Raw genomic sequence first — 24,405 nt, 5'->3', positions numbered from 1 at the left:
ACGTCACTCTTTGCTTGGGACTCCTAAAAGTGCAGACAAATAAGTATCTCCTTGCCCTGTCCTGGATTTGTCTTCTAGATCTTTGCAAGGAGATGGGGGGGAATCAAGATGGATTTGGGATAGAATTAAAGTGACGTCTGCAAAAACAAAAACAAACTAAAACCAAACAGGTGACAAATGGTGATGTGGCTTCCTTGCTACCTGGGTTAGAGAAGTGATCAAGTGGGAACCTGAGCCTTGAATGAGAGGAGTGACTTAGCATTGGTGACTGTCCTTACGAAGAACTGTGCTTTCCTGGGCGAAGACAAAATGGTATCTCCATCCCAACTTTTGTGGAATTAGTGATAGCCTAGACCACAAGATGGTTTCAGAGGCTACTTGAGATTTGATTGCTCCTAACGAACCTCCATGGGCCTTTTTAACCTGTCAATATGTTTATTTCAGATGGAGCAGGAAATGACCCGGTTACATCGGAGAGTGTCTGAGGTGGAGGCTGTGCTTAGTCAGAAGGAGGTGGAGCTGAAGGCCTCTGAGACTCAGAGATCCCTCCTGGAGCAGGACCTTGCTACCTACATCACAGAATGCAGTGTGAGCCTTCCCCAAAGCCCCCTTCCCTTGGAGGTGGCACTTCCTGTTGTGTGTGTCTCATCCTGTTTCATGATGGCTTCATGAGGCACATCACAGCCAATGACAGAGAGTAGAGAGAGGAGGCAACTCCCAGTACCAAAGCAAGCTCTATGATTTGCAGAGTAGCGTGAGTCAGGTGTGAGATCCCAAAGAAGTGGGTTGAACCCAGCTGGAAGTCCAGGTAGACCAGTGATACTGTGAGCTTGCAGGTGTGAGCAGGGCGTCATTGAGTGAGTTGCAAAGGGTCCTAATATCTTATATCCCAACCTTTTTGGTCTACATTGTGTCCGCCACAATCCATCTTGGCAATTAGAGTACCAAACATGTATAGGATAATGTGTTTGGCGCCTGCTCGAACCTAGAACCAGTTTAGCAACAAGACAAGCCAGCCTTTGAAGTACAGACCTCTGTCATTATTTACCATGTGACTCTTTTTTTTTTTTTTTTCCCTTCACCAGAGTAGACTGTCTTTTCCATTGTCTTGTTAAATTTTCATTCAGGTGTTTTTTATGTGCCCAATTAAAAAAGCCTTAAGAAGTTGAATCACACATTTTGAAAGTTTTTTTCACAAGAGAGAGGAAATCTATAGAGCGTGGCTGATTAAGAATAACTGCTATGTTTCCATTCCAGACTTGGCTGCGTTTCAGTGGTGGGTGAAGTTACTCAGCTTTGTATTTCAGATACATATTTCATTGCCATTGAAGCCTGGAGGGAACCTTATGGATGAAAGGTATTCAGGAAGTGAAAGCCAGGAGGTGGAATTAGACTAGTTGGAGTGTATAATGACAACCAGGCAGAGAATGAAGTAGTTTCTATTTGGAAGAGGGATGTGCGTTTGAGAGCCCACAAATAACCAATGTTGGAGATAAAAAGACAATAGCCATCAAATGGCAGTTATAATGGTTCAGGGATCTTGTTACTGTTTGGTCCTGAACACGTGAGTAAGTACCTGTTAAGACAGGTAGATGGTGGTAAGACACAGGCTGATGAGATTTCAGGCTGGATCCAGAAGGTCATGTAGTTGAGATGATGTTTCTTAACCCCTAGGGGTTTTACAGGATGAAAACTGGAACCAGCAACAAACCTGCAAGCTGTAAAGTTTGGCTCCGTCACCGGAAACCGTCTTGGTGTCTGCGAAGCAGCTCTCTTAATTAATCTTTTCAAACCAAGCAGGATCCATGGGGCCTTCCTATTAAAATGTTTGCTTTCCACAGAGCTTAAAGCGCAGTTTGGAGCAAGCACGGATGGAGGTGTCCCAGGAGGATGACAAAGCACTGCAGCTTCTCCATGATATCAGAGAGCAGAGCCGGAAGCTCCAAGAAATCAAAGAGCAGGTATGGCTGCTTGCCGGGGAGCAGCGCGGCTCCGCGGCCAACACACGGACCGCTCATTTCAGGAGAGGTGTTTGAGAGCGAAAGAGGTGTATGTAGGTCATTTGGAAACTTGAGGTTTCCCATGATTTATGTAACTGCTAGAGTGCTTGTTCCAACTCCTTTTGAAGTCTGTACCCCGTGATATCTTTTTTCCTTTTAATTAAAAAAGTCGCTTTAGAGCAAGGTTAGGAAAACCATGGCCCACAGGGCAAATCCGTCACACTGCCTGCCTTTTTCAGAGGCCTTGGATAGTGCAGAGTTTTAAATTTTAGGCTGCTGACCAAATGGTTTGAATCTAGCCAGAGGCACTCTGAAGAGAGGCCTGGTGATCTCCTTTTAAAAAAATCAGCCTTTGGAAACCCTGTAGAGCACAGGTCTGCTGGGACACGTGTGGGGTGGCCATGAATTGGGAATTGACTGAACAGGAACTGGTTTCTGATCTGTTTTCTACAGCCTAAGAATGATTTTTACAGTTTTCAATGGTTGGAGGAAAAAGAACAAATAAAAAGAAGAGGACTATTTCATGAAATGTGAAAAATTACATGAAATTCACATTTCAGTGTCCATAAATAATGTTTGATTGGAACACAGTCATGCCCATTCCTTTCTGTGTTGTCTGTAGCTACTTTGTATGCTATTTGGCGGAGGTGAGTAGTTGCGAGAGACAGTAGAGCTAAGACAGACTATTTACTTTCCTGCCCTTTGCAGAAAAAAAATGTACTGACCCCCATTTTAGAATATTAAAAAAATAATTAAAATATTAAATGTTTAAAAAACGCTTCAGATACTCTTTAAAGTTTTGCAAGAAGTCAGGATAACTCAGTTTTAGGTACATAAAGAAATACTCTGGAAGGTGCATTTGAGCAATTAAGGCTGAGTCAGGATGAACACGGCATATCCGAGTGCAGGAATCCTGTATGTTTAGAAAAGAGAACCAAGACCTTTAAAAAGCCTTCTCTTCTTCTTTTTCGTTTCTAAAGGGTATTGTTGGCTTTTTTTTTTTTTTTGCCCCCCAAATGGTTCATTTTTATATTGCCTCATTATTTCCTTTTTGGAATGGGTTTTTCTATCTTTTCAAGAAACTGTAAATAGAAACTTTAAAGAGTTAATGGTAGTGAGTAATTGGAGAGCTCAACTGTCAGCTGCCAGGCAACTCTTCATTCATTTCGGAAAATCTAATGGCAATGTCGAGGGGAATGAGCAGTCCTTTCCTCTGAGTAGCACAGACTTAGCCATCTGGGCTGTGCTAATGCAACAATCTTCTTCAAATCATTTGACCCATTAACTACTCTTTAAAGAAAAAATGATTGTTTTTGGGGTTTTGTCAGTATAATATATTTACCAACTTATTTTTTTAAATGATGAGTCAGTATCTTCTTGCTCAGAGCAGATGTTTGAAATGAACGTACATAGGACATTTTGGCATATGGTTATCAGTCTGAATACCAATACTAATCTTGGAGATTTTGAAGGCCACACAGGGTTTGATTCATAGACTTCGACAGTTGACTCATGCCTCCTTTTATTAAGACAGTTTTTCATTCTGAGAGTTTCAAGAGGCAGGATTTTTTTTTTCCCCTCTTTTATTAGTTCAGTGTGTTTTGAAATTTACTTTTGGTGACATCCTGGGGAAATGAAAGCCGTGTTTGGCCACCAGAGGGAGCAGCTGGTGTCCACGAATTCCATAGAAACAGAATGATCAGGACATTTTGAAAAGGTATATGCTGGTGGTTGAGTTCAAAGAAATGTCTTTTATGATTCGTACCACAGTTGGAATGCATGTGGAGTTTTAGATTTAATGATTGGGAAAAGTTTCATTATGGGGGAGAAACTTCCTGGTTTCAGATTTTATTTCTCATTGGAAGAAGAATGTGTTAAAATGACTTTGGGTAAGTTTTGTGAGAGCAGGATGTTTGCAAGCCAGGAAAAAGCGTGTAATGCTTTCAGCAAACTCCCAGTATTTGGTTTGCAGCATATTGATTCCTCCTAGATTTGGCATTTATTCCCTGTTCCTTCTTTCAAATGCTAATTTTCTGTACAGCTAATGGCTTATTTTTTAAAAAATATTTTGCTTCTACTTAGCTACCCCCACAGAGTATGTGGATCTGGTTTAAAATAAAAACACCCAACGTGTCCTGTGATCGTGTGATTCACAAGCTGTCACTGGTAATTGGTGATCCCTCCCTTCCCCCTCCCAGGAAGGGAGACAAAAATGTGGCTAACACCCAGGTCATTTCTGTTTCAGGATTTCTGATTGAGTAGGACCATGTCTTCTTTCCCATAAGATTCTGTAGCTCCATTCTGAAGACTTGCCATCGGAGGCCTGAAATGTGTCCACGGCTTCCTACTTTGACCCTGCTCGGTTCTTACCCACAATCCACTCCATGCTGAGCTACTCCTGCCTTTGGAAACAGCCTGATGGTCTTCTCTGGTTTTTTCTCAAGCAGAGATTTGGTTAGCTGCTGCGTTTATAGGATTTCCTTGAAGTATCCAACGTAGTAACAGAGGATCAACAAATGAGTTAGAATTCCTTTTGATGCTTGTAGCAGGCTGAGTGCCTAAGAGCTCAAGAAGCTGACAGAGATGTTGCCTTGTTCTTGCCTTCCTCCCCCTGGGTGCTGACAGCTCAGGAAAGAGAGATGTTGGGGGAAGAAACAGCTGCTAAGACCTCACTCTTAACATAGCAAAAATTTACATTGCCTTCTTGCTGACATAAGTTCAAGAGAGAAAAGGGAGCTTGAGGAAAAATTTTTAAATTTTTTCCAGCTCTGCTTTCTTGGTCTCTGTGCCTGTAGGCAGGTCTGACTTACCCATTAGATCCAGCAGGCACAGTACCTGGGGCTCACGATACTTTGAGAATGCTTTAATTTTTTTTGAAAACAGAAGAAAAATTGAATGTTTTAAGGTTGAAAAAATATTTTCATGTAAAATGTTTGTATCAACGCTGTTGTAATATATAATTTTTAGTATTATTTGATGGGGAAGGGGATCTCTGAAGGCACACGTGCCTTGGGCTCCTGAGTCATAACGTAGGCCTGGCTACTATTGTGTGCTTTCAAGTCCATTTTGACTACACTCACCCCCATGACAGAGTAGAACTTCTCCATAGGGTTTCCTGGGCTGTAATCTTTACAGGAGCAGATCCACCCGGGTTTTCCTCCTGCAGAGTGGCTGGTGGGTTCACACTGTTGACCTTTTGGTTAGCAGCTGAGGGCTAAACCATTGGACCGCCAGGGCTCATTAGTCTAGAGAAACTCAAGTAGAGATGTACCACTTCGCATCACCTGTGTTCATGGTCCAGTCTGCAAGTTCCGATGGTCACGAGCAGGTTACAGGGACCTTCAGCTATAACCCACCCAGACGACTTGTGTGCCTCATGACCCTAGGACTAGCCTTCAATGATAATAGTATGTTTCTCAGGTGGGAGTGAGTGAAGTAAGACCCCTTTTCCACCTGGGGCTCGTTTTTTTCCCTTTTCCCAACCAGTGATAAAAGGTGGGACTCACCCGTAAACAGTCTGGTTTTCCTAAGAAAATCTTCTCCCCTGTAGCATTCACTGGGGGATCTCTTAACATGAGTGAAAGGGTTACTTTATGCCTTATTATTAAAAATGTTATAAAATGCATTTTACTGATTAAAAACAAAAACTTGACCCAATAACACACCAGTTATCTTGGGGGAGAAAAGTTTTAAGAAATGTTCACTGAATACTGTGAATGCCAAAGACGGTCTCCATTCTCTTCCTGGTCTTCTCATTTGGTATCCCCTCCAGGGCACCTGGGGTTGGCTAAATGCTCTTCCTAATCCTTGTACTTAGCTTTGGTGTTGCTAACAAAGACGGTTTTTGTACTTTGTCTAAAAGTTTTCAAAAACGTCACCCATTTGTTCTGATAAATCCAGTTTTGAAAAACCTTGACTCACATGTTCTGTTTGATTTTAGAAGTTCATTTTGGAAAAGGCCGGGCTGTTTAGATCACTGTAAAGGGTTTGCTCCAGGGATCAAGATAATTCTTTCCTTGGGATTTTTCTCACAAGTTATTCTGATTAGAGCCAGTGTTTTCTGTCTCTTCTGGGTTTCAGGGTGACTTGAATTTCAGGAGCAAAATTAAGTTCATCATTCAGTTTAGCATCCAGAAAAATTAATGGTGAGAAACTGACATAATGAGTTTCACCTTCCAAGATTCTTTCCACTGAGATTTCCAATTACCCCCTTGTGCCACCATCTGAAAGGTTAATTTTAAAACTAGTACCATATCTAATTGTGTTAGAAGCACATGACTTCTAAAGGACAAATCTATATAAATGATTACCCTTGGAGGAAAACTACACGTAAGCAGTTGATCCTCCTTATTCAGAGAACGGTTCCTTTCAGCTCTCCTGTGTTACAGACAATGCCTTCAGGCCCTGGGCATATTGTGTGATGTATGTGCTCAAAGGCTTGCATCAGAGGCACGTGTGTGTGCTCCAGATGTGTTCATTAATGATACGTGTTCTACAGTACATCCTCCCTCCTCTTTCACCTTCTCCCCACCTTTGGTCACACAGACTTTTCTTCCTCTTTCTGTCCTTCTTCTCACCTTTGCTCGAGGCCTGTTCTCTGCCAGTCTGTCTTCAGTGTGTGTCTTCCTGTGGTGCTAAAAGAATGCTCCAGTTTCCTCCATCTTCCCTGCCTGTCTTTTCTTTCAGGAGTTCTAATGCTCACCTTTATCCCATTGCCTGCTGTCTAGGAGTACCAGGCTCAAGTGGAAGAAATGAGATTGATGATGAATCAGTTGGAAGAAGACCTTGTCTCTGCAAGAAGACGGAGTGATCTCTATGAGTCTGAGCTGAGAGAGTCTCGGCTCGCAGCTGAAGAATTCAAGCGGAAAGTAACAGAAAGTCAGCATAAACTGATGAAGGTAGCCAGCCATCCTCCTGGAAGGAGGTCACCGCGTGCTTTTATGGTGTTTGGGGTAGAATCATGGGTGACCAGGCCAGGAATAAAGGGAATAGTGTCTTAATGGGTACCTATTTGGGGAATAATGGTATACCTTGGAAAGCTCCCAGTCTTCATTTATAGAAGATAACTTTTTTTTTTTTTTTTTTAATTGTGATTTGGGTGAAGGTTTATAGAGCAAATTCACTTTCCATACAGCGGTTCACATATACTTTGTCTCATGACATTGACCACAGTTTACCACAATGCAACAGCTCCCCTCCTACTTCCTCCCCATAGTTACCTCTTCCCTGTGTCCATCCCTCCATGCACTCCTGCCCCCTGAGCTGTCTCCCTGTGCATAAGCAGCCCTTCTTTCTCCCATGATTGTTCTCTCCAAGGAGGTATCTACTTGAGGTAAATGTTCAACTCATATGCCTGTCTTTTGTTTGGCTGGAAACCACAGGTGTGAGTTTAATTCCAGACCTGAAGGGCAGCTAGGGGCCATAGTCTCAGTGGTTCCACCAGGCTCTATTGGACCAGCAAACCTGGTCCCCCCCACCTTTTTTTTTCTCCAAATGATTTTGAGTTTTGTTCCACATTGTTTTCCCTCTTTATCAAGGATCTCCTACATAGATTCCCTTCCAAGTGGATGACAGTGGTAGCCGGGCACCATCTAGTTCTTCTGGTCTCATAGTCGTATAGGCTACAGATCGGATGGTGTACCAGTTGCTAGGACTAATTTTTTCCATGAATTTTGGTTTTCTTCATTCTTCTTTGCTCTGGACGAGGTGAGACCCATCGTTGCATCTAGATGGCAGCTTGCTAGCTTTTAAGTCCCCAGTCGCTACTTGCCAAAGTAGGAGGTGGAACAATGTTTTGTATAGTATGTTATGCCAATTGAGTTTGATGTCCCCTGCGACTATGGTCCCAAGCCCGCAGGTTCAACTACTCGGTCCTTCTGGGTAGCTGGCTGTGACCAAGCAGTGACCACAACCTTGCCCCTTGTCAGCTCTACTATGCACCTGGGAATTCTGATCATTCACATAAACTTATAGGACCATTGTCTGCCAAGCCTATATATTTTCTTGGATATACTCCCCATTTCATAGACATACCTAATCGTTCAGCCTGTCCGCCCATCTATCCACCCATATACCCATGTTAGCCTTCACTGACAATGCAGTACTGTATATACAAAAGAGTTCATATTTGTTGTCTGTACCTCCCATGTACCTCTCTATGTCTTTGTCATCCTCAATGCTGCCATATTGGTCACTCACATTTGGTACATTGCCCTTCTCTTCACCCAAATCAATACTTATCTCTATCTATCTAACAGCGTTCCCTCCCCTCCCCTCCCACCCCTGGTAACCAACAAAGAAAATTTCCTTCTACAGATAAACCTTTCCTTAACTTTTACAATAACGGACTAATACAATATTTGTCCTTTATTTCACTCAGCATAATGACCTCCAAGTTCACCCATGTTATGCGGTGTTTTGCAGATTCTACATTATTCTTTAGTGTTGCATAGTATTCCATTGTGTGTATGTACCATAGTTTGGTTATCCATTCCTCAGTTGATGGACACCTAGGTTGTTTCCATCTTTTGGCTATTGTAAATAGTGCTGCGATGAACATGGGTGTGCATATGTCTGTTCTTGTCATGGCTGTCACTTCTTTAGGGTATATACCTAGTAATGGAATGACTGGGTCAAACGGTATTTCTAATTCCAACTTTTGAAGGAATCGCCATACTGCTTTCCACAATGGTTGTACCATTTTACGGTCCCATCAGCGATAACTTGTTGTTTTGAAGAAGTCCTTAGTGGTACAAACTGTTAAGCACTTGACTCCCAGCTGAAAGGTTGGCAGATCAAACCTGCCCAGAAGTGCCTTGGAAGAATAAATAAATGAGACCGCAGTAAAGGCCTGGCAATCTGCTTTTGGAAGGTCACAGCCTAGAAACCCATATGGAGCAGTTCTGCTCTGCACACACAGGGTCCCTGTGAGTTGGAATTGACTTGACAGCAACTCACAACAATTATCAATTCAGACTGTACTTCCCAGACTGAGATAACTCAGTATGAGTTTGGTCACAGAGATTAAGAAAATATCATAGGTAGTCTTGTCTGGATGACTGTTAGGTTGCTGAAATTTCCCACTATGGTGTCTCTTTTTAATTATAGGCTAAGGATCAAGGAAAGCCTGAAGTGGGAGAATATGCCAGACTGGAGAAGGTATTTTTCATTATTAGTGTCATTATTTTTTGTTGATAATATTTCTACATTGATGTCAATGGCCAGTCAGCTTTGGGGTGACCGCTGTAGCCTCAGCTGTGGTTCTAAAAAGTTATGATAAAAGACACCTCATTTTCTTGCATGCCTGCTAACAGTAACAAATACACCCAGACACTCAGTAAAATACACAAAAAAATTCCAGTTGCTTTAAGGCACCAGGCAACTTTGAGTCTCTCTTCTCGATTTATATGTTGCTAGACCTAGAGAAATAGTAAAGATGGCTGAGGCCCTTGAAGGACGTTTGCCCTGGCACATTCAGAGACTCTTCTTCCTCTCCGTTAGTAGGTTCTGGAAAACAGAAAGACCCTACAGACACCTCAAGTGAATGAGACTGCAATAAATGTAGCCAGACATTAATACCTATTTGCCTTTTGTTTTATTTCCTGGGGTTTTAACTATAGATCAATGCTGAGCAGCAACTCAAAATTCAGGAGCTCCAAGAGAAACTGGAAAAGGTAAGCCCGGGGTGATTTTCAGGGGGGACTTACCCACCATTCCCACCTTCCATTGCCTTGTCCTAGAGCTCTAAAGAAGAAAGAAATGGAATTAGTCACCCAGCGCTGAGGAGAGTGAAGAGGGAGCGAGTTCTTACCTGAAAACCTCAGAGTTCTGAATATATTTCTTCCTCTTGAGACATGTCAGCAGTGTTTATTTTTAAATACCAACCTGTACAAGACTCTCAAGTAAAAGTTCTAATTATACTATCACAGAACCCAGGAGGCCGGTGTCGCTCCCCTTAGGGGGCCAGGCTTTCCATGTTGCACATTTTAAGAGAAGCATGTGTTGCTCACGCCCCAGACTGCTTTCAGTCAGAAACTTGGCCAGCAGCTTTGACAGGGCCTGGCAATTGGAAGGAGTCCCTCATTGGTGCAAATGGTTAATGCCCTGGGCTGCTGAGACAAAGGTTGGGGGTTCGAGTCTATCCAGGGATGTCTTGGGAGAAAGGCCTGGTGGTCTCCTTCCAAGAAATCAGCCCCTCAAAGCCCTGTGGAGCACAGTTCGGCTCTGACCCCTGCGGGTGCTCGAGACTCGGGATCGACTCGATGGTAGCTGGTGTAACCGGTGCTTCGAAAGGCTGAGGGTCTGTGGTAGCATCACATGGATTGGGAGGCAGTCCACAGCGTCCTGCAGGGTTTGTGCTAATGGCCCTCCCTCTAGCAGCTGACCACTGGAAATGCTTGACGGAAGGGCCAGAATGAATGTGGGTCTGAGACATGCCTTTCATACTACGAATGCACGTGTGTGGGCCTTTGGTTGTGATTTGAGAGAGCCCCTTTTTGTGTACTTTCGTCCCCCAGTGGAACCCTTCACCACCCCCTTTTAGCTTAAGTGAAAAGCTTGCTGCATATTTTCTTCTAGAACTGTGATGTGTGATGTGAGCCATCATTGAGACCCACAGGTATAATTTTAAATTTTCGAGTAGGCACATTAAAAAGAGCAGAAGGAGAGAGGTGAAATGATTTTGATAATATATTTTACTTAACCCAGTGCATCCAAAATATTGTCTTTCCATATGTACTAACATTTTCAAAATTTATACTCCTTCAATTTTTAGATTAATTAAATTAAATAGCATTAAAAATTAATTTATTAGTCACACCAGCCACATTTCAAGTGCTGAATGACCACCTGTGCCTCGTGGCTATCCTGGTGAATACTGCAAGTCTTGAAGTCAGGGTTCTCTTGCAGTTTCCACTTGTAAAAAAATTACTTCAAGGAATTTAAAATTCTTGATCTCTTAAACGCAGATCTTTACTCTAGTGCTTATGTAAGTTGTAGTATAGGCAAGACCCAAATTGAAAGTGAACAAGTACAAAATTAACATCAAGAGGTTTAGCTGGGATTTTTTGTTTAAACATGTCTTTGCAAAGTACCATGAACATGATGATGGCTGTTGTGCCCTTTGAAAGGTATTTACTTGAAAAATGTTTAAATTACAGCTTTTGTTTTGTTTTCACCTTGTAAAAGTAGTACAAACTCCCCATAGGAAAATGAGCAGATGAGATAATTAAATAAGGAGAAAATGAATGCTCAGAGGTCAATGCCCTTAATACCTGGGTTGGTACATCCCTGTAGATCTTTTCATTTGCATTTGCTGTGTTGCATGGATTCTGAGTTTCCAGTGATTGTGCAGTACGCCATTATCTTATGTGCCCTAAGAAAGGAAAAATGCTAACAGTTATGATGGTAGGATGCTTCCTGACCTCAGTGAGGTTAAAATGTAAAAAACAAACAGACAAAAACAAGTCTAGAATAAATGGAAGACAGGATAAAACTGATGCTTATGTGTTTGGGGAAAAATGGACCCACTCCATGCTCAGTATCACCTGCTTTTTTTCACCTCGAGTATCCTCACCATCTGTTTACCTGAGTCAATGCGGTCATCTATCTCTTGTTCCTTCTGTCCTCCTAGGCTGTGAAAGCTAGCACAGAGGCCACCGAGCTCCTTCAGAATATCCGCCAGGCAAAGGAGCGAGCAGAGCGGGAGCTGGAGAAGCTGCAGAACCGAGAAGATTCTTCTGAAGGCATAAAAAAGAAACTGGTAGAAGCTGAGGTGAGCAGCGGCTAATCCCGGCCCCGGCCTGGCCACCTGCAAATACCTGTGAGCACCTGTGACCAGCCTCGGGCTGTGCCAAGGGAGAGGAACTGCAAAACCATCCATTGCTTACATTTGACCAAACCGCTCTCCCCTCTCAAAATCCCTTTGAAATGTGAGAGGCTTGGAAATGTTGTCCCCAAAGGGGACACAAGGTTTGTCACAGCAACTTCAAGCAGAAAGAAGTTTGATGAAAGCCTTTCCTTTGTTTGTTTTCCTCTGACCTGCTCACTGATCTGAGGGAACTTGCATTTTTATGGATGAAATGTAGCTGTCTCTGAATCGTTTTTTTCTTCCCTGTGTATCTTTGTTTTTCTTTGCCTTTTCCCCACAATGTTAGTAACTTACCAGTTTTCAAAGCTTTAGCCATTGCCTGTGTGTTAATGACTCTCAGATCTATAGTTTTGGCCTTCTTCTCTCCCACAAATTCTTTGTTGTTGTTGTTGTTGTTGTTATTGTTGAAATCATTTATATAATTATCCAGGAAACACACACGTCTTCTCATTGTAAAAAACATACATAGAATAGAGAGTAAAAGTGACATTTCTCCTTTACTCCTCTCCACCCTCCCCCTTGGTGTTTAGATGTGCCATGGTTGTTTTACTGCCCTCCTCTTGTTGGACCTTTGCTTTCTCCTATCACAGTGTTGGTGTGAACCTGCTTGCACATGTCTCTGGAGCCATTCTCACCCCATTCCACGCCTGTATTTCCCACTGCCCCTCTGACACTCTGTTGGGCGTATCAACGATGTGTTATATTTAGTGTGAACTCAATATCTTCCCCACAAGTTAGTTTCCCTTCTCGGTGTCCTCATCACCATCAGGGCCACTGCTGTTCTCCTGGTCATCCCAGGCTTGAAACCTCGGCGCCATGTGCTTTTGCTTTACCCTGCCATTCACCGAGTCACTCAGGCCTATAAATACATCCGTGCTGTCTCTCCCGTTCATCCTCTCCTTGTCATTTGCTTCTTCATAGTCTGGACCCTCTGCCCCTTAGCTGTGCATATGTAATAATCTCTTGACCTTCTTCCTTCCAGCATCCTTTCTCCCAGATCGTTCATATGGTGTAAGATTCGTGGGCCTCAAGTTCAAGGCTCCTCAGCATCTCCTGCTCTGCCCCACCACAAATCTTTCAGGGTCTATAAATCTTAGGTGCACTCTTGGGCCTCGTACACAAAACTGAACAATTGGACCCACGAATGCTACCCTCTCCCCTGCCTATTCCCCTAATGCATCCCGTGTTACAGCTACTCTAGACTTTACCTCATGCCTCCACCAACTCTTGACCATCTCTGTGCTACTCCTGATACATCCCCTTTGTCTGAAACCCTTTCCATCCTTCTCTCCTGCCTCTCCACCCCAATCTGCCAAACCCTGCCCTTCTCCCAAGCTCACGCCTCTGTGACTCTTATGCTCAGTTATTTTTTATTAGAAGTCCTCTTTCCTGTCTGTAACCATTCATAGTATTTTGTATGTATTTCTTTTATGTATTCCTTTAACTTGTCTATTTGTGTCTGTGTTATCTTTTCCAAGGGCAGGAATTATGTCATCTTCTTTGAATTTTCCACGATGCCTAGTGTGGTACTTTGCAAATAGTAGGTGCTTGGTAAATATTTGAATGAATGAATGCACTCTTGTAGCGTCACAACTGACTCCTTGGATTCTAGAGCCTTGTCCTCTTTGCCAGTGCTTTGGAGGCCGATGACTTTTCTTCCTGACTAGAGTGTGTGCTTCTTGAGGGCTCTTTCCATCAGTGCAGGGGTTATGCCCATAGCGGTTACTCCATTAAAATTCTCTGATTCACGATCTACAGGAACGCCGCCATTCTCTGGAGAACAAGGTAAAGAGGCTAGAGACCATGGAGCGTAGAGAAAACAGACTGAAGGATGACATCCAGACAAAATCCCAACAGATCCAGCAGATGGCTGATAAAATTCTGGTGAGCGGGAACAAAAGTTAAAAAGTTAAAAGATACTAGGTTAGAGGTTGCAAAGGGAAGGGGGTAAAGTGAAGAATTAAGTACCGTAATGGGGAGACATCACCAAGTAGGTAAAGTAAGACGGGGTTCCAGTGAATGGATGCCACGTCATGGAACAGCATAAATAACTGAATGTTGGACGTTTCGGCACTGGTAACAGGTCCCAAAATAGTAATGCTTGCTCTGTTCATGACAGCCTGGCGTTTTTCGATATGAACTTGCGTACCCTGTCATTTTTTTATGCATTTTTACGAGACCGTTGCATACTTCTATCAGCAGAGCTCTACGTGGCCGTTAACTTTGCAATGCCGATTCAGAAAGCTGTAGGATTCAGACCTTTAAGACCGAAGGCCAGGTTCTTGCCGTGGAAGAGGAAAGGCATTAGTCATGCAGAATTGTTTTTCTCAGAGTAGTATTTGTCATAGATCCATGTTCACCCACTCACTTTCTCTGCTACAGTTGGTTACTTTATTTTATCTTTTTCAGTTTCCTTAGATGCAGCAGGTCTCTTTTTAGGTTTGTAATCATCATGGTTCTGTTTTAGGCTCTGATGACCAAATTCAGTTCAGCAAGGAAGGCTTGCAGATGCGTTAAGTTCTGCCCCTGCCAGAGGGTGGAAGGCAGGTGAACCTTAGAAGGACTTTCCTTGCATCTTAGTCCAAGAGCCAGAAGTTGAATGCAACAGTTGAGAGATTTAGTGATGACTGTGACTCTGGTACATACCTCTCCCTGCCCCGCCCCAGGAGGAACTCTGAAGTGGGGTCTGTTCCTCTCTCACCGTAAGGAGGTGAGGTGGTGAGCTGGGCACTGCGTCTCTCTCTGCGTCAGTCTGGGAAATGAGTCACTAGCAACCATCTGAACTGAAGGATGGCCAACTGACAGGTGTATACTTGATACACATTGAAAAGAAAGAAAGAAAAAAGCCTTCACAACTTTACATTCCTGTGTTTGTTTGTATATATTCACAAATAAATGCAATGCTCTTGAACAAACCAAAATAGTCAAATTGGTTAAATTGTTTTGTATTGACACACAGTCTTCACATATATATGTCTATACAGAAAAACAAATGTGACTGTTAGTCTGCCCTTTCTGTTCTCTTGTTCCATCATCCAAGTTTCTCTTGGCTTTTGTCAAGTGTGTGAATTATATTGTGAGTAAAATTAGATCCCACCACTATCACTATCCCTTGCTTGGTTCAAATGAAGTGGTTAACTCTTGTGGTTGCAAGATGTTTCTCTGTTTAATGGTGATGTGTTCATTCATTCATTCAACAAATATTTAATGAGCTTCTACTATGTGCCAGGCACTGTTCTAGGAGCTGGAAATATAGCAGTGAACAAAAGTGTTTTCACAACAGGACTGCAGAGTTGATCTAATATATACAGAAAAGATATGTTCAAAGAATGACAACAACAACAAAAAATACCAAACCACAAAGAAGTCGGAGTTTAGAATATCTGCTTTCCCAGAGGTTCCCTTGTAATTAAAATGCAGGCAGATAGAGCCCTGCATTCTTAGATTCTGTATTATAAACTCCCATTCATAGTCTAGAAATTTGGTCTTAATATTGCCAATCTCGGGTGTCTGAATTTTGATCTACATTTAGAATCTGATTTCCATTCCTGTGCTATCTCACGAGGACCAAAAATTTTAAAAAGGATGATTATCAAGTGATTTCTAATTAAAAAAAGAAAGTCAGCATATTCTTTCTCTGACTGTGTCTTGCCACCTACCTGTGCCTTTGTGGTTGTGACTTTGTTTATTTGCTTAAGAGCCCTGTACAAAGGCTGCCTAGTGTCTGGGACGTGGGCAAAGAGCAGTCCTGGATCCTGTTAGATAATGGCGATGCTTTGGAAACAGATCAAATGATGTCATTGCTTTAAAGTATTTACTATTCTGATAAAAAGTTTCAAAACTGGCAATGTGACTCATTTATAGCAAAGTCTTTTCCTTTAATGAAAGAAGTTGTTGCAGGGGGATTGTTTAGTGAGTGCACATAAAACCCCTAGAATACGTTTTTATTAATTAAAATCCTGTTTACATTCAACTTTTCAAGATTGCATCTGTCAGGCTGCAGTAGATCTTGTGCACCTGTTTAAGACTGAACACTTTAATGGCACCACAGACAAAGTCAATGATTGTAGACTTTAGAAATTCAAAAGCTTAATCACTAACATTTTATGTGTGTGTGAGTCTGAAAATACTCTCCCTCCATTTTATGAACATATCCTGTATAATTTCCTCATTCTTCAAAATCCTCATAATTGCTTCCACTTCAAAGGAAAAATTCATAATAGCTTAAAGTGATGAAAACTTAAGAGTAATGACTTTTGATGTTAGTAATTAACTAATGGGTCCAGAGTCATAAGAATTTATGGAGATGCAGACATCCGTGCATTCGGAGAATGTTTCAGTGAATGGATGCTGCTGCCTTTCATAAGATCAGTTTATAATACACTGGCAAATGGAACTGTCATTTTACTTAAAAGCAGAAAACTGAACAATAAAAGAACTCAGAGAAGATTAAATTTGAGATACTTACATTACTCCAGTTCCTCTTCCCATCTTCAATGGATAAACATATATTTTTATATCGTTATTAGTGTGTTTTGTTTGGCCTTGTTTTCATTAGCGTTAGACCCTGTAAATGTTATGTCATGTAAACATCTCCAGATTTCACACAGTCCACATACTAGTTGGTTTAGATAATCATTTAGAAGTGGAAGTGTTGGAATTGTAACTTTAGTTTTTCTTCTTAGCGATGATTTTTGAGCAATAATTTTGTTAATGAGGAAAATGCAAAGTATTTTTTTGCCATAAAATGAATTAAAATTACTTTTCTCATTTAAGGCTGTCATAATGAGGAAAATAGACTGAAGACTCAAGGGAGTGCTCAAGGGCTTTGTGCTGTACAAAATTTTCAAATATTGCCTTGTTACTCTTATTTCTCTATGGAAAGATGAAGGCCTGCCTTTGCTTGACCTTGTCACACCAACACATTTCTGACTTTAGCCCTCACAGCCCACCGGGTGGGTGTGTGTGGGTGTGTGTGAGAGAGAGAGACAGAGAGAGAGAGAGACAGAGAGAGAGAGAATGCTTGGACTTGGAAACTCCAGGGCCAAGACTCAGTGGTGATTTCCTTCCCCTTAGAGGTAGTAATGGAGGAACAGATGCCTGTGGCCTGTGATTCCTACACCAAAGTCATGTTTCCTGTGAGTGTCTAACATGCTTTGGGGATGTCCTTCCGTCTGCACACCTGACAGTCTGTTCCTTTGTATCCAGGAGCTGGAGGAGAAGCATCGGGAAGCCCAGGTCTCAGCCCAGCACCTAGAGGTGCACTTGAAACAGAAGGAGCAGCACTACGAGGAAAAAATTAAAGTAAAGTCACTTTCTCGTCTCCCCTGACATTCCTTCTGTGACACCATACAGCTTCTCTTCCCGGGTACTTTTGGCCACTCCTTCCTAGACCAAAGGACTGTTTGGAGTAAAGGCTGTGCTCAGTCCATCATGGCAGGTTTTGGAGTATTACTCTATATGGGATTTGGATATCTGAAGTTAATTATTATTATTTTTTGTTGGTCAAGTATCTTAATTCCATCTTTAAGACATTTTTAAAAATCCCACTGTCATTCAGTCAATGAGAATTTAGATTTAACCACAAAGTCACCATACTCTTTGCTTTTAAGTTTCTTTCTGATTCTCAGAACTGGATCCTTTTCCTTTTGTTTAAAGTATATCCTCGAGAACTTCCTGAGTGAGGCTTCACTAGTGACAAACTCTCTATTTTGTCTGTCTGAAAAAGTCTCTCATTCATCCTTCTACATGAATGATATTTTGACTAGAGATAGACTACTAGGTTGGCAGTTATTTTCTTAGAATACTCTTTGAAGATACCATTCCATTGACTTCTGGCTTTTATTATTACCACTGAGAAGTCTGCTGTTGGACTAACTATGGTTTTCTTCCACAGTTACCGGTTGTTTTTCTTTGGCTGCTTTAAAATTTTTTCCTTTGTCTTTATCCTTCTGCAGCTTTACTGTGATGTGCCTAGATGAGGATTTCTTTTTATTTATCGACTCGATATTTGCTGGGCTTTTAAAATAGATTGTTAATTTTCATCCATTCTGAAACATTACTGCCTAGTATATTTCAAATATTGTCTCCTCTTTTTTTCTTATTTGAAAATTTAAGTAGACATCTGTTAGATCACCTATAGTCTATCCTCTAAAAATATTATCTTCTTCTTTTTCTCTCTGCTACATTCTAGTTAAGTTCTTCTGACTTATTTTCCAGAGAATACTTCATTCTTAGCTGTGTCTGATCTGCTATTAAACCAATCCATTTTTTTTTTTTAATTGTGATTTGGGTGAAAATTTACAGAGCAAATTCGTTTTGTATACAGCAGTTCACATACACTTTGTCTCATGACATTGACCGCAATTTACCGCAATGCAACATCTCCCCTCATACTTCCTCCCGATAATTACCTCTTCCCTGTGTCCATCCCTTCATGCACTCCTGGCCCCTGAGCTGTCTCCCTGTGCATAAGCAGCCCTTCTTTCTCCAATCCATGTGTTTTAAATTCTAGTTATTGTATTCTCATTTGTAGATGTTTTTATTTGGTTATTTCCCAAGTTATTAGATGATTTAAGACAGTTTTCTGTTCCTTACAGTCACTTTCAAACTTGTCTTTTATTTTTTCAAATACATTAAACATAGTTGTTTTAGGATGTATATCTGATAATTCCAATATCTGACATACATGAAGGTCTGTTTCTGCTCTGTTGTTTTGCTGGGGTTTTTTTATGTTGCTTGTCTCCTTATGTGCTTGGTGAACTTCTCATTTTCTTTGGAAAATTAATAGTGGGAATTCTTTGATGCCTTGGATGAAAATATGTGCCCACTTTGGAAGGTGGCCCTAGCCATTGACTTCTCTCTCCTCTTACCTTATGAAGCTATCAAAACTAAAGTTCAGGTTTATTTAGCTTAGCAAATGCCTCAAGTTAAAAGCAGCTTTGTTCCTTTTTTATATTCTTTTTCTGTTATTTTAAATAATTTTCAGAAGGAGGGCTGGCCTAAGTAATGTAACTCAACAAATATCTTTCAAAACGGATGCCAGCCTCTGAATTTCCTTTAAAATCATATGACAGTTTCATTATGATTTTGGACTAAACCTTTATCTCATTCTTAGGTTCTTGAGACATGAAAGGAGGCTTTTAAGTTTTCTGATGGTCCTGTTAGTGATTTGACGGGTATTCTCAAAGAGCTGACTGTCTCTTCGGGGAACTGAACTGTGTACATTCACGCTCGGCACCACCACCACTACCCTGGCCCCTTCTTTCTTTTCCAAAAGTGTTACTTTTGGAAATAAAGGCAAGTAATCCCGAAGTGACCTCAAAGTGTTTTAATCTGACCACTTACTTTAGTGCATTTTAAACTTCATATACCAGTCACTTTAATGTGAATTCTTATTCTTTTTCTTAGACTTTTGTCTTTGAAGTAAACTAATTTTCAGAAAATTATGAGAATGAGTATTCTCATTGTTCAGTGATCACTGTGCATAATGAATATACAACCCTTCATAAAAATTATTTTGGGGTTTGAGTGACTATATTGACTTTCTGGTAAAAAGCCATGTGTGTGTTTTAGATTAATTTAGGTATCTATAGTGGAATCTCCCATTTCCGACAAATTCCTTTCTTCCCTGCTTTATATATATTCTTGTTCATCCTTCTAGCAGTTTAACCCTTTTGAGACTGAGATGCATACATTCTTGAATAGAGGCTTGTCTTGGCTGTATCCAGGGGCCTCTTAGTACCCATCACTGCTGAAGTTGAAGTGTTATATTGAACAGACTCATCCTGAACTGTATTGCATTGCAGTGAGTTTGGTTTTTTTGTTTGTTTGTTTGGCACCTCATAAAAGAAGAGCCACATGGTGTAGACGTTAGGTGGGCTCTGCTACCTTCCAGATGGAAAGAGCTTTGTTTCCTAGATCCCAGGGAATGTTAGGGAAAGGTCTATTCTCTTCTGTCTTACCTACTGGACTCTTCATTAAAAAAAAAATCTCTTTCTAGCTTGCTCTGTTTTGTACTTCCTGTTCCAGCCTCTATAAGGCGTTTTAGTAATAATTATGATTATACCCTAGATTCTGCCCTTTCCTGCTCATAATTTTAGAACGACACCCTGGCATCCAAAAGACTGGGCCGCTTAGCCTGTTGAGCTGCTTCTCCCCTCATGACCCCGGTTTCCACCTTTTGTTCTTCCCCACCGACTCCCATTCCATTTTTTCCATCAGTTGGGTCTAGTTTAAAGCCCTCTTTGAAATTCGTCCTTTCTTTTCTTCATCATACAGACATCATCCTGCTGACTGCCTCTTTTTAAGGAAGATGTTCCTATGAACTCTGAAGGCTTCTTCACAATAGGCAGCATAGGAAAAACAGATTTCAATCCCTTCTGTGACCCCAATTCTTTCTGTTTTATTCCCAACACTGAGTTGTCCTTCTTGATGCAGTTGCTGTCACTTGGAATAGCAGAGTGTATTCTCTGTGATCAGAAACATTGCGTTGTGATCATCAGACAAGGTAGGATGTTATCTTTCTTTTCTTTTTTTTTGTGCTTGCTCTTTTGGCAGCTGGTAGGCCTTTGTGTGCCTCAAAGAACATCAGATCAAGCCAGTGAATGGTGACACCATTATGGTTTTATTTTGTCTTTTCCTCTTGGGAACAGTAGGTGCTTATTGGTGTTCTTAGCACTGAGAACACATGTTCTCTTCTCCTGGGAAAGGTTCCTCTCCCAGTGACGTTTTCCCCTCAGCTGGACCAGAGGAAAGAACGGAAGGAGGAGGCATATTTTTTCTTTCTTGTATTCGTTCTTTTCAGTCTATTGGCTATCTTCTTATTTTATTGCTAGGCAAAGTCCTCTTGCCTCAGTTGTTTCAGAACCTTGGCCTGGGTGATTCTGCCCTCCTCAGTGCTCAGCTTTCTTTCCCTCTACATATAGCCCAGTGTTATCTAGAATTAATTTTGTCCAAAATAAGAACAAAGAATGTTCTGAAACATCCTGCTGCATTGGTTAAGAAAAGGGTATCCTCAGGTAATATCTGTAAATACAGTAACTTTATTCTGTAGACCTAGCTCTTTAGAGAGAGATTTTTTTTTAAAAAATTGTTTTTCTCCCATTCTGGAACTCACTTCCATTCTGAATATACTTCATCTGTTATTTTTTGGCTGCTGATTTTGAAATAAATTCTTAGTTCAACTCTACCACCATTTCTGGTAATAGTTGGCCTCTGAATCTCCTCCTGGCTCATAAACAGATTCCCAGTCCTTCTCCTTGCCCCCCCAGAGTTTGAAGGCCTTGATGCTCTTCCCCTTCTCTTCCTTTTCTTCAGCAGGGTCCTTCTCAACTGCTGCTGTTTAGCCTTCCCTGCTCAGCTTTGCTCTTCAGGACATTAACTTCCTCTATTGTTTCCCATAGGTATTGGACAATCAGATAAAGAAAGACCTGGCTGATAAGGAGACCCTGGAAAATCTGATGCAGAGACACGAAGAGGAAGCCCATGAGAAAGGGAAAATTCTCAGTGAGCAGAAGGCGGTAGGTATGAGGGACCGACAAGTTAGCTTTCATAGGAGGGTTTTTGAAATACACCAGAGTCATATCTTGGAGAAGACACCATTTCGTTTGGCCAAATTCGTCTTCCTGTTTCATCCTGCGGTGTTTGTGGATAACAAGAATCTCTCTCTGCAACTGCTTCCTCTCCTAAAAGCAGAGGAGTTGGTGGCTCAGGGTGGCCCATTTTTTTCATGCTCTTCTTCGAGAACTCATGTTGATCTGCCAACAACTGGAATGTTGTCCTTCAGGATTGTGTCCTCTGGCAAAGGGCCCAGTGGCCTTGCCTCCCTCATTTGTCTCCTTTTAGTTGGTATTTCTCTTTCTCTCCTTTCTAAGCCATGTGGCCTATTGTTTCAGAAGCTATCTGCTCATAAGATTCACCTGTGGTCCTTGTTAATCTGTATCTCAGACCCTAAGGAGACTTTCCACTTCAGAATCTCTAAGGGAGGGTCTTGGGAAGTTATTGTTTAGCCAGCATCCCACCTAGTTCTTATGATTCATGAGGTAGTAGACACTTTGATATAGAGAATCTAGGACAGTAGTGGCTGGGTAAGAAGGAATACCTCAGAAAATGACAACTGTGAGTGATGATAAACACAGGCTTGCAGATTGCCTGTTAGTGGCTCAGGTCACGTGCATATTAGCTAGGAATTTAACAGAGACTGAATAGAACTCTCTGTGTATTTTTAATGGAAACTTCTTAGCTAGTGGGGGTTAATCTTAGTTTGGAGAAACAACTGAGTACCCTCTATTTGAGCAATAATATCAAGATCTAGATCTTTAAAGAGATATGACTGTCTGGATGAAGACTATTTGAGTCTCCTCCATTATCATTGGCTATGTTCCTTGCACTTCAGGCAAGGCTTTTACCCCGGGCCACATTACTTCTTTCTAGTGTAACTGGCTGTGTGTGAGGTTTAAAAGGAACCCTGTGTTTCAGATGATCAATGCCATGGATTCCAAGATCAGATCCCTGGAACAGAGGATCGTGGAACTGTCCGAAGCCAATAAGCTTGCAGCAAATAGCAGTCTTTTCACCCAGAGGAACATGTAAGTATTCAAAATCTGACTGAGCATCGTTACACTCTGACCTTCTCTCCTGGGACGTAACTCTGTCCTCCTCCTGCCGGTGGAGCTGGAGCAGATTGAATGACTTCGTAGTTTGGCCCACCCTCATATTTTTATGGAATTTTGGCCTCTGGTAAGTGGTCTCACTCTACCAAGCCCTCTCTTTTGAGTTAGATTTTCTTAAATTGCTCAAATTACCATCAGATTACAGAGTGTTTTAGTCTCTGTAATGAGGCTATTTATAGTTTGCTTTTGGAATACTGCTGGCCTTGTTCCCGAGATTTGCCTCCCAATTGGGCCGTCCATTTTCTGGTTGTTAAGTTAGGAGGTGGGGAGGGGAGGTTTGGGGTTCAGCAAAGACTGTCAGATAATTCCTCTGTCTAGGAGCACTTTGATCATAATCTTTTCCCACAAAGAATTACCATCTTCAGGATTTGTTTCCCTTGGGTTTCTGTCTTCACAGATCTTCTAGAACATACCCATCTTAATTTAAACCAGCTTGGTAGGCTGTTATTTTGGTCTTTGAGTTGTTCTAGTTTTTGATCACTTGGGTGGAGAGCTGAGGGAGCTCTTGAGAGAACTAGAGAAAAATAACATCCTTTCTCCTCACTGCTCCTTTCCCGTGGCCTGCCTTAATGAGTTATTAGGGTTGGGTCTCCAAGTATTCTGATACTCCAAGGATGCCCCATGGTGCTCTGCTACCTAGGCTCTCCAAAGAAAGAAGTCTACCAAAGGAGTGAAATGTTAGTGTCACTCATGACACCTGCCCATGCTTGATTAACCTCATATGTGAGGGACTCAGAAAGCAGCAAGGACTGAATGGTCCTAGGTCTCTGTGCTGCACTCATGCACATAAGGCTGGAGTAGTTAGCACTAGACCAGGAACGCCTGTGGCCTCATAACTAAGGGCATGTCTCTCGCTCTGTTTCTGTCTGTCCTTCTGAGGGGACATGCTTCCCTGCTAACGAGACTGTGTTTTTGTTTGGACCCCTCAACGCCCCCCACCAGGAAGGCTCAAGAAGAGATGATTTCAGAGCTCAGGCAACAGAAGTTTTACCTGGAGACGCAGGCTGGGAAGTTGGAGGCCCAGAACCGGAAGCTGGAGGAACAGCTGGAAAAAATCAGCCACCAGGACCACAGTGACAAGAATCGGCTACTTGAGCTAGAGACAAGGCTGAGGGAGGTGAGCAGGAGGGGTGATCTCCCAAGAGGATTTGTTGAGGACTTGGGTCCCAAGCCAGCCAGATCTCAAGCATAAATGAATATGTACATCGAAGGCCATGTGGTTAAGTATATTGATTCTGTAAACTCACAAATGACCTAATCTCTTCCTGCCTTAGTTTCCTCATCTGTAAAGTGACGATGATAATGTAACTGCTTCCTTTTAGGGTCGTGTGGGGATTATGTACGTTGAGGCATCTGTTAAAGGGGATCAGAGCAAGGCATCTTTTGTCGGGATTCATATGACCTCGTCTGTGTACAGGTGTACAGTGCTTAGCATAGAGTTGGGTACTGACTGTGCCTCAGAAACAGAGGTGCAGGTCTCATAACGACAGTGGAAGGTTTAAGAGGTGAAACTAAATTTTGGGGTTGGATGACGATGAGAGAAGATGCTTCTCTTCGTAGATATAAGGAAGCTGGGATGAGGCAGCCAGGATTTTGGAAGGAGAATGTGGCACGTTTGTTGGCAGACGTGTTGAGGGTGATGAAGCTGCTGCATAGCATTTGCACAGCCCTCTCACTGTACATTTATTAAATGCGGGCTGTGTGCGGCCGATAAGCTGGGTGCACAGTATGGACACTCGCACTGCCCTCTCACTGTACATTTATTACATGCAGGCTGTGTGCGGCCGGTAAGCTGGGTGCACAGTATGGACACTCGCACTGCCCTCTCACTGTACATTTATTAAATGCTGGCTGTGTGCGGCCG

The 24,405-nt window shown here is 42.0% G+C and overlaps 1 protein-coding gene across 1 annotated transcript in view; it reads left to right on the top strand.

Annotated features, from left to right (window-relative positions):
* The first annotated feature begins 444 nt into the window (after nt 1-444).
* CIT (citron rho-interacting serine/threonine kinase) overlaps nt 445-24,405 on the top strand; it is a 91,132-nt gene continuing 67,171 nt past the window's right edge. The window contains exons 1-11 of the mRNA XM_042780620.1: nt 445-588; nt 1,842-1,961; nt 6,728-6,898; nt 9,108-9,158; nt 9,620-9,673; nt 11,632-11,772; nt 13,627-13,752; nt 17,077-17,172; nt 21,273-21,389; nt 22,348-22,457; nt 23,484-23,658. Coding sequence (XP_042636554.1) covers nt 445-588; nt 1,842-1,961; nt 6,728-6,898; nt 9,108-9,158; nt 9,620-9,673; nt 11,632-11,772; nt 13,627-13,752; nt 17,077-17,172; nt 21,273-21,389; nt 22,348-22,457; nt 23,484-23,658 — 1,305 coding nt within the window. The remainder of the gene's footprint in view (nt 589-1,841; nt 1,962-6,727; nt 6,899-9,107; nt 9,159-9,619; nt 9,674-11,631; nt 11,773-13,626; nt 13,753-17,076; nt 17,173-21,272; nt 21,390-22,347; nt 22,458-23,483; nt 23,659-24,405) is intronic.

Source organism: Orycteropus afer, unplaced genomic scaffold (assembly GCF_000298275.1).
Source record: "Orycteropus afer afer isolate SDZICR_OR568_19922 unplaced genomic scaffold, OryAfe1.0 scaffold00048, whole genome shotgun sequence".
NCBI lineage: Eukaryota > Metazoa > Chordata > Mammalia > Tubulidentata > Orycteropodidae > Orycteropus > Orycteropus afer.
This window is presented reverse-complemented; position numbering and strand designations above follow the sequence as displayed.